Source organism: Porites lutea, chromosome 10 (assembly GCF_958299795.1).
Source record: "Porites lutea chromosome 10, jaPorLute2.1, whole genome shotgun sequence".
In the NCBI taxonomy this organism is placed as follows: Eukaryota; Metazoa; Cnidaria; class Anthozoa; order Scleractinia; family Poritidae; genus Porites; species Porites lutea.
Window position 1 is genome coordinate 32,414,271 of NC_133210.1, and position 10,309 is coordinate 32,424,579.

A 10,309-nucleotide genomic window follows, 5' to 3' on the forward strand; every position below is an offset into this window, starting at 1 on the left:
CTTTACTTATACAACTCTACAAAATAAATAAATGTACATAGAATAGCACTTAACAAAAGTAAGCTGTCCACACACAACACCATGTTTTACTGGGAGCTGTTTTTAACCCAAACCAGCCTAATATCCTCGCCAATCAGAATAGCGCCGGCAGTCAAATACTGTTCAAATAAACCAATCGCAGCTTAAAACGACGTACACTTGGCGGCAAGCGCGGAAAACACGCTTGACGTCGCTCCGATTGGTTAAAAGAAATAAACTCCATCAGTTATTTAACCAGTCACAGAGTGTAGCAGTACAGAAGAATAAGTTTTAGAAAGTCTACTGTCCCTATTACTTTTATCTTTAACTTCACTCACGTACTTTAAGAACAAATTTTACTATAGGCAAAAACTTGATACACACAGTTTTATATACAACATATACTATGTGGTGCAATGTAGTTAAAACCCACTTTCAACTCCATACCTCCTAGAACCCGGTTCCTCGAAAGTTGTTTAAGAAAATGTAACTGGAGCTTATAATATTGTTGATATATACAGTGTAACCTCGATATAACGAAGGACGGAACGGCTAGCAAAATATGTTCGTTCTAAGGAGGCTTCGTTATATCGAGGTTCTTTTTAATATGTTTTACTATTAACGGGTAAAGAAAATCGTTTCTTTATACTGAGGAATTCGTTATAAAGAGTTTTTCCAAGACTTCTTCCATAACTCCTACAGTTAACAAATAACCCATAGAGGCATTGTCTGTCAAGTTTCGGCGCCTCTTCGAGCTTCGCCTTCCATTCTTTAAAAATCAAGCTTCAATTACTCTAAAATATGATCAAAATAATAATTTTTGATCAAGAGAAATTGACCATAGATGCCAGTTAGTTACTGCCCAAAACGTCTCGAGCCACTGCCCACTACTATATATGAACACTACTGTGACTGAACAGTAACCGTAGTAGATTGTGTATGTGTAGTATCTGTAGTGAGTGTAGTATCTGCAGCATCTGTAGTATCTTTAGTAGCTGTAGTAGTCACTACTGTGACTGAACAGTAACCGTAGTAGATTGTGTATGTGTAGTGTCTGTAGTAAGTGTAGTAGCTGTAGTATCTGTAGTAAGTGTAGTAGCTGTAGTAGCTGTAGTATCTGTAGTACCTGTAGTAGGTGTAGTAGCTATAGTACTTGTACCTAGGTGTAGTATCTGTAGTATCTGTAGTAGGTGTAGTATCTGTAGTACCTCTAGTAGATGTAGTACCTGTAGTAGGTGTAGTACCTGTAGAATATGTAGTATCTGTAGCATCTGTAGTATCTGTAGTAGCTGTAGTAGCCTTAGTAGCTGTAGTAGGTGTAGTACTTGTAGTATCTGTAGTATCTGTAGTAGGTGTAGTATCTGTAGAATCTGTAGTAAGTGTAGTATCTGTAGCAGGTGCAATACCTGTAGTAGGTGTAAGGAGACGGACGATAAGAAGGGCAGTGTATGCCACAATAGGAATACTGCCCTCCCCTCCCCTCCCCTCCTGGTAATAAACAATCAGTTAGTCGGAAAGTCGAAGTTAGCATGGAAACGTTAGCAGCCTTTTGCTAAGCTTTTGGCCATATTGAGATTTCTCTAATAATAATCCAGTGCTTTACTTCTCCTATGAAAACAATTTTTAAGCATTTTACGGGGAAAGTTAAGGAATTCTCAAGTTGCTTTACATCTAAGATCGGATCTCTAAAATCGCCGACTTCTGTACATTTTGAATCATCGCAACCTCCAGTCTCCGCGTTATTTTCACACACCATGAGCACGCTGTCACTCATCGTATCCCTGAACAACGGACTTCCACTGACTACACGCACGCGCGAGATTTGAAGGGGTTCTATAAACACCATTACGATGTTGTCATCTTTTTTGGGCGTCTTCACCCAGGCAAATCCGTTCTTGTCATACAAAGCTTTCTCCATTTCGTGACCCACTGGAAAACTACAAGTTGTCTGAAATTCTATTTCAAGATTACCACCGCGAAGTTCCTTGCCAAATGCGAAGATGACTTCTTCACGCTTCTGGTTGGAGATTTTTATAGTACGTCTAAGAGCTGTGTACATGTCTATAATTAGCCTTGGTAGGTGGCCATCTTGGAACATTGCGCCAAATTCGGCGACATCCGCGGCGAGATGTGCGGAATAAAGCCGTCCTAAACCGGGAAGTCCATTCATCCCAAAGTTGTGTTCATAGGAAGATAAACTTAGATTTTCGAAATTGTCAATTTGCTGTTTAATAACCGGAAAGTAGGGCCTGACAGCACGCGCTTGGCCTGTCAAAAGTAAAACATTTTTAGACATTCGAAAGCAATATTCGAAAAGAAAAATAAGTCTCTTGTTAAAATCTACTGTTTTCTTCTTAAAATTTTTCGTAAAAGACCATGGTTTCCATCCTGTGCTTTTTGCATTGACCCTCCCAAGAAACTCTTGCGTTGGGTGTATGACTTGAATCAGCCCAATGTCGAGCTCGTTCTGAAAATTCTTTTCTATGTTTTGTGAGATTCCTGCTTGTGATTCTCTATCAAGTGCTATTACTATGATGATTTCGGTTTTTTTCCGATGGTGACATGTGCGTTTTCAAGGATTGAAGTGTTTGCAGCAAATTGTCATCTTCACCATCCATGCTTACAATACCAATACTCAGATAAACTGCGAATCAAGAAAAAAAACACAGTTAAGTTTGAAAATAACACTCCAAAGATCATGCTTTGAGAAGTGTGTACGTTAAAAATTAACTGTTTTGATAAAAAGAGGCTTTTTTACTTCTCTCTAATCGGAAACAAAGGCATTTCATTTGCGGAAAATTTCCTTATTTCCATTTGTTTCCAGTTTTGTTGTTACCTGATTCATATTTAAAAAGGAGTTATTTATTGTAGAGTTTTAAATCGTTAAAGGGAGTTCCTTTTTTTTAAAGATTTGTAGATCGACCATTATTGACCGTCAATTTTCATAACCTGCGTTCCAGACCAGTTTTCCCAAGTATAATTAATTACGGCAAAGCCTTAATTTTCATTGTCGTACCGTGATTTTACACTACTCTATTGTCGAGGTTTTCAAGAGACCCCAATTCCCCTCTCGACCAGTTTTCGCTTGGTCTTACACAGACTACTCTGAAAGTACTAACAGAACAAACGAAACAGCATAATGTCTCGTTTTGTTTGATATGCGATGAAACGTTTGATACTTTAAACCAAGCACCTTTTTCGTTCCTTTTCCTTCCAAGAACAAGTCCTTTACTTGTGTCCACGTGATCAAGTACTCTTGCGCAATGACCCGAAATTATTTCAGGAGAACACTCCGTCGCAGGGTCCCCAACATTCTACAGATAAGAGCATGTGAGCGAAGATGCAACGTGCTTGGTATAAATGTCTGTAAAACCAAAATATATAAGAGTTAAATATGCGAAAATATCTTTCTGACTTATATTATGTTAGGGTGAATATTGTTTGTTCTTTCGTTTAAGCTTAACATCAGAGTTTAGATTTCTTTTGAACCTCTCTACAACGGCCACGTTGGGGACACAAGAAACTGGCTGTTGTAGAGAGGTGGCCGGAAGTTTGACCATAGTGGAAAAATCTATAGAATGCGAGAAAAATGTTCTTACGATAGAGTTGACAGTTTCCTATTTCCGCTAACAATTGCAGAACGTTGCTGAAATATTGATGAACAGTTGAAATCGCTCGAAAAGGGGAGCTCGCAAAGCAAGAAACAAAGCGGCCAGTTTACTCACTCTTTAGAATCGTAGCAGAATTAAACAGAATTATTCCATAAAGAACCAAAGTAACGACGCGTTGTTTTCCCATTTTTGGTAAAAACTTCGTCGATGAAGATGCGATTCAAATGTGAATCTATGAACAATAGTGAATGAGCTGAAAATTGATTATTCAGGCGCCATGGTAACCAAACCCTTTCCAGAAGAATTTAAGTTACAGTAAATAAATATAAGCCCTCCCAACTCATAACACAAAAAACCCTCCGTTAAATCGCCCCCCCAAATGTAAGCCCCCCGGGGGGGTTGCACTTGGAAATTGCCCTCAAATACAAAGTAAAACAAAGCAAAAACGGTACATGTCCTTTCAACCATAAGGCTAGCCCAATCGATTTTGAAACGCAAATTTCCCTCCGTAGATAAGCCCCTCCAAAAATAGGCCCCTCAAAAAGGGCCTTTGAAAAATATAAGCCCCGGAGCTTAATTATTTTCGGAATTTTACGGTATAAACAGTGTTACATTGTCACCGTGTTGATTTTTCAAAAATATAATTTTTCGTCCCAACTGGGCTATAACTTTGAGTATAAAGTTGCCTTTAGGAGCAAAAAAAATGATCATTGACTACGAAAGTGACTTAAATTCAAACTATTAAGTTAATCAGTGTGAAAAACACTTCTGCGGGCACTAAAAACAGGAAAAGGAGGAAGAAATAACTCTGAAGAGTGAACATTCAAAAACATGAAATTTGCTTGGCTTCTGCAAATTTTAAAAAGTTTGTGAGCATTTACTTATATGTGAAAAAAAATCCGGTAATGTAGGAGCTGCTCGTAAGGTCGTTCTTTTAAACAATGGTAATTCATTGTTTTTCATGGTATTCCGGTTTGGGTAGCAATTGGCAGCTGCTACATGATCCAAAAAATCACACCGCAACAAAAATCGAGATTATCAAGTCCACCTTTCTATATTGGCGTTAAGGTCAAAATGGCCCTTTTGCTTTTTGTGGACCGAAACGAAGTTAGGGTCAATTAAAACAAAAAAAGAGGCCAATATTCTGTTTTCTTAACACTTCTTCTGGCCGAAGTGAGAAAAACACCATCGACATACTGCTGTTAAATGCTTTGCTTTACTTATACAACTCTACAAAATAAATAAATGTACATAGAATAGCACTTAACAAAAGGAAGCTGTCCACACACAACACCATGTTTTACTGGGAACTGTTTTTAACCCAAACCAGCCTAATATCCTCGCCAATCAGAATAGCGCCGGCAGTCAAATACTGTTCAAATAAACCAATCGCAGCTTAAAACGACGTACACTTGGCGGCAAGCGCGGAAAACACGCTTGACGTCGCTCCGATTGGTTAAAAGAAATAAACTCCATCAGTTATTTAACCAGTCACAGAGTGTAGCAGTACAGAAGAATAAGTTTTAGAAAGTCTACTGTCCCTATTACTTTTATCTTTAACTTCACTCACGTACTTTAAGAACAAATTTTACTACAGGAAAAAACTTGATACACACAGTTTTATATACAACATATACTATGTGGTGCAATGTAGTTAAAACCCACTTTCAACTCCAGACCTCCTAGAACCCGGTTCCTCGAAAGTTGTTTAAGTTTAAGAAAATGTAACTGGAGCTTATAATATTGTTGATATATACAGTGTAACCTCGATATAACGAAGGACGGAACGGCTAGCAAAATATGTTCGTTCTAAGGAGGCTTCGTTATATCGAGGTTCTTTTTAATATGTTTTACTATTAACGGGTAAAGAAAATCGTTTCTTTATACTGAGGAATTCGTTATAAAGAGTTTTTCCAAGACTTCTTCCATAACTCCTACAGTTAACAAATAACCCATAGAGGCATTGTCTGTCAAGTTTCGGCGCCTCTTCGAGCTTCGCCTTCCATTCTTTAAAAATCAAGCTTCAATTACTCTAAAATATGATCAAAATAATAATTTTTGATCAAGAGAAATTGACCATAGATGCCATGGCCAGTTAGTTACTGCCCAAAACGTCTCGAGCCACTGCCCACTACTATATATGAACACCACTGTGACTGAACAGTAACCGTTGTAGATTGTGTATGTGTAGTATCTGTAGTAAGTGTAGTAGCTGTAGTATCTGTAGTAAGTGTAGTAGTTGTAGTAGCTGTAGTATCTGTAGTACCTGTAGTAGGTGTAGTAGCTATAGTACCTGTAGTAGGTGTAGTATCTGTAGTACCTCTAGTAGGTGTAGTATCTGTAGCATCTGTAGTATCTGTAGTAGCTGTAGTAGCTGTAGTAGTCACTACTGTGACTGAACAGTAACCGTAGTAGATTGTGTATGTGTAGTGTCTGTAGTAAGTGTATAGTAGCTGTAGTATCTGTAGTAAGTGTAGTAGCTGTAGTAGCTGTAGTATCTGTAGTACCTGTAGTAGGTGTAGAAGCTATAGTACTTGTACCTAGGTGTAGTATCTGTAGAACCTCTAGTAGATGTAGTACCTGTAGCATCTGTAGTATCTGTAGTAGCTGTAGTAGCTGTAGTAGCTGTAGTAGCTGTAGTAGGTGTAGTATCTATAGTACCTGTAGTAGGTGTAGTATCTGTAGTATCTGTAGTAGGTGTAGTCGCTGTAGTACCTGTAGTAGGTGTAGTATCTATAGTACCTGCAGTAGCTGGAGTATCTGTAGTATCTGTAGTAGGTGTAGTCGCTGTAGTAGCTGTAGTAGGTGTAGTATCTGTAGTATCTGTAGTAAGTGTAGTATCTGTAGTAGCTGTAGTAGTCTTAGTAGCTGTAGTAGCTGTAGTAGCTGTAGTATCTGTAGTATCTGTAGTAGGTGTAGTATCTGTAGTATCTGTAGTAAGTGTAGTATCTGTAGTAGCTGTAGTAGTCTTAGTAGCTGTAGTAGCTGTAGTAGCTGTAGTATCTGTAGTATCTGTAGTAGGTGTAGTATCTGTAGTATCTGTAGTAAGTGTAGTATCTGTAGCAGGTGCAATACCTGTAGTAGGTGTAAGGAGACGGACGATAAGAAGGGCAGTGTATGCCACAATAGGAATACTGCCCTCCCCTCCCCTCCCCTCCTGGTAATAAACAATCAGTTAGTCGGAAAGTCGAAGTTAGCATGAAAACGTTAGCAGCCTTTTGCTAAGCTTTTGGCCATATTGAGATCTCTCTAATAATAATCCAGTGCTTTACTTCTCCTATGAAAACAATTTTTAAGCATTTTACGGGGAAAGTTAAGGAATTGTCAAGTTGCTTTACATCTAAGATCGGATCTCTAAAATCGCCGACTTCTGTACATTTTGAATCATCGCAACCTCCAGTCTCCGCGTTATTTTCACACACCATGAGCACGCTGTCACTCATCGTATCCCTGAGCAACGGACTTCCACTGACTACACGCACGCGCGAAATTTGAAGGGGTTCTATAAACACCATTACGATGTTGTCATCTTTTTTGGGCGTCTTCACCCAGGCAAATCCGTTCTTGTCATACAAAGCTTTCTCCATTTCGTGACCCACTGGAAAACTACAAGTTGTCTGAAATTCTATTTCAAGATTACCACCGCGAAGTTCCTTGCCAAATGCGAAGATGACTTCTTCACGCTTCTGGTTGGAGATTTTTATAGTACGTCTAAGAGCTGTGTACATGTCTATAATTAGCCTTGGTAGGTGGCCATCTGGGAACATTGCGCCAAATTCGGCGACATCCGCGGCGAGATGTGCGGAATAAAGCCGTCCTAAACCGGGAAGTCCATTCATCCCAAAGTTGTGTTCATAGGAAGATAAACTTAGATTTTCGAAATTGTCAATTTGCTGTTTAATAACCGGAAAGTAGGGCCTGACAGCACGCGCTTGGCCTGTCAAAAGTAAAACATTTTTAGACATTCGAAAGCAATATTCGAAAAGAAAAATAAGTCTCTTGTTAAAATCTACTGTTTTCTTCTTAAAATTTTCCGTAAAAGACCATGGTTTCCATCCTGTGCTTTTTGCATTGACCCTCCCAAGAAACTCTTGCGTTGGGTGTATGACTTGAATCAGCCCAATGTCGAGCTCGTTCTGAAAATTCTTTTCTATGTTTTGTGAGATTCCTGCTTGTGATTCTCTATCAAGTGCTATCACTATGATGATTTCGGTTTTTTCCGATGGTGACATGTGCGTTTTCAAGGATTGAAGTGTTTGCAGCAAATTGTCATCTTCACCATCCATGCTTACAATACCAATACTCAGATAAACTGCGAATCAAGAAAAAAAACACAGTTAAGTTTGAAAATAACACTCCAAAGATCATGCTTTGAGAAGTGTGTACGTTAAAAATTAACTGTTTTGATAAAAAGAGGCTTTTTTACTTCTCTCTAATCGGAAAAAAAGGCATTTCATTTGCGGAAACTTTCATAATTTCTTTTGTTTCCAGTTTTGTTGTTACCTGATTCATATTTAAAAAGGAGTTATTTATTGTAGAGTTTTAAATCGTTAAAGGGAGTTCCTTTTTTTTAAAGATTTGTAGATCGACCATTATTGACCGTCAATTTTCATAGCCTGCGTTCCAGACCAGTTTTCCACAGTATAATTAATTACGGCAAAGCCTTAATTTTCATTGTCGTACCGTGATTTTACACTACTCTATTGTCGAGGTTTTCAAGAGACCCCAATTCCCCTCTCGACCAGTTTTCGCTTGGTCTTACACAGACTACTCTGAAAGTACTAACTGAACAAACGAAACAGCATAACGTCTCGTTTTGTTTGATATGCGATGAAACGTTTAATACTTTAAACCAAGCACCTTTTTCGTTTCTTTTCCTTCCAAGAACAAGTCCTTTACTTGTGTCCACGTGATCAAGTACTCTTGCGCAATGATCCGAAATTATCTCAGAAGAACACTCCGTCACAGGGTCCCCAACATTCTTCAGATTAGCGCATGTGAGCGAAGATGCAACGTGCTTGGTATAAATGTCTATGAAACCAAAATATATAAGAGTTAAATATGCGAAAATGCCTTTCTGACTTGAGTTATGTTAGGGTGAATATTGTTTTCTCTCTCGTCCAAGCTTAATATCAGAGTTTACATTTCTTTTGAACCTCTCTTCAACGGCCACGTTGGCGACACAAGAAAATGGCTGTTGTAGAGAGGTGGCCGTTAGCAGAAGTTTGACTGTGGTGGAAAAATCTATAGAATGCGAGAAAAATGTTCTTACGATCGAGTTGACATTGTTCTATTTCCGCTAACAATTGCAGAACGTTGCAGAAATATTGATGAACAGTTTAAATCGCTCGAAAAGGGAAGCTCGCAAAGCAAGAAACAAAGCGGCCCAGTTTACTTACTCTTCAGAATCGTAGCAGAATTAAACAGAATTATTCCATAAAGAACCACAGTAACGACGCGTTGTTTTCCCATTTTTGGTAAAAACTTCCTCGATGAAGATGCGATTCAAATGTGAAGTTATGAACAACAATAAGTGAAGTGAAAATTGATTATTCAGGCACCGTGGTAACCAAACTCTTTGCAGAAGAACTTTAGTTATAAACAGCGTTACACTGTCACCGTGTCGATTTTTAAAAAATATAATTTTTTGTCCCAGCTGGGCTATTATTTTGAATAAAAAGGTGCTTTTTGAAGCAAAAAAAATGATCATTGACCCGCTTGGGTGGGGTAAACTGCCTGTCCATATAATCTATCATTTTAATTTGATCACGTTTACATGATAGGTGGGGTAACCCGCCGAGAGTTACCTCACCTACCTGGGGTCCCTCACCTTCATGTAAACAGGCTCTTATAGGTGAAAAAAAATCCGGCAATGTAGGAGCTGCTCATAAGGTCTTTCGTGATTGGTGCTTTTAAACAATGGTAATTCATTGTTTTTCATCGTATTCCGGTTTGGGTAGCAATTGGCCGCTGCTACATGATCCAAAAAAATCACACCGAAAACAAAATCGAGATTATTAAATCCACCCTTCTATATTGGCGTTAAGGTCAAAATGGCCCTTTTGCTTCTTTGTGGACCGAAACGAAGTTAGTGTCAATCAAAACAAAAAAAAGAGGCCAATATTCTGTTTTCTTAACACTTCTTCTGGCCGAAGTGAGAAAAACACCATCGACATACTGCTGTTAAATGCTTTGCTTTACTTATACAACTCTACAAAATAAATAAATGTACATAGAATAGCACTTAACAAAAGGAAGCTGTCCACACACAACACCATGTTTTACTGGGAGCTGTTTTTAACCCAAACCAGCCTAATATCCTGGCCAATCAGAATAGCGCCGGCAATCAAATACTGTTCAAGTAAACCAATCGCAGCTTAAAACGACGTACACTTAGTGGCGGCAAGCGCGGAAAACACGCTTGACGTTGCTCCGATTGGTTCGAAAGAAATAAACTCGATCAGTTGTTTAACCAGTCACAGAGTGTAGCAGTACAGAAGAATAAAAACGCGGAGTTTTAGAAAGTCTACTATCCCTATTACTTTTATCTTTAACTTCACTCACGTACTATAAGTACAAATTTTACTACAGGCAAAAACTTGATACACACAGTTTTATATACAAGGTATACTTGCAAGATATACTATGTGGTGCAATGTAGTTAAAACTCACTTTCAACT

General features: G+C 38.5%; 1 protein-coding gene and 1 pseudogene across 1 annotated transcript; both read right to left on the minus strand.

Annotated features, from left to right (window-relative positions):
- Positions 1-1,567: 1,567 nt before the first annotated feature.
- Positions 1,568-3,867, minus strand: LOC140949765 (alpha-1,3-mannosyl-glycoprotein 4-beta-N-acetylglucosaminyltransferase C-like; annotated as a pseudogene).
- Positions 3,868-6,789: 2,922 nt separating this feature from the next.
- LOC140949766 (alpha-1,3-mannosyl-glycoprotein 4-beta-N-acetylglucosaminyltransferase C-like) lies at positions 6,790-9,147 on the minus strand. The gene is made up of 3 exons (XM_073398904.1): positions 9,025-9,147; positions 8,490-8,710; positions 6,790-7,941 (listed from the first exon to the last, which is right to left on the minus strand). Exons 1-3 carry the CDS (start codon positions 9,099-9,101, stop codon positions 6,851-6,853), a joined length of 1,389 nt encoding a protein of 462 aa, XP_073255005.1. The 5' UTR covers positions 9,102-9,147; the 3' UTR covers positions 6,790-6,850.
- Between the last annotated feature and the right edge of the window lie 1,162 nt (positions 9,148-10,309).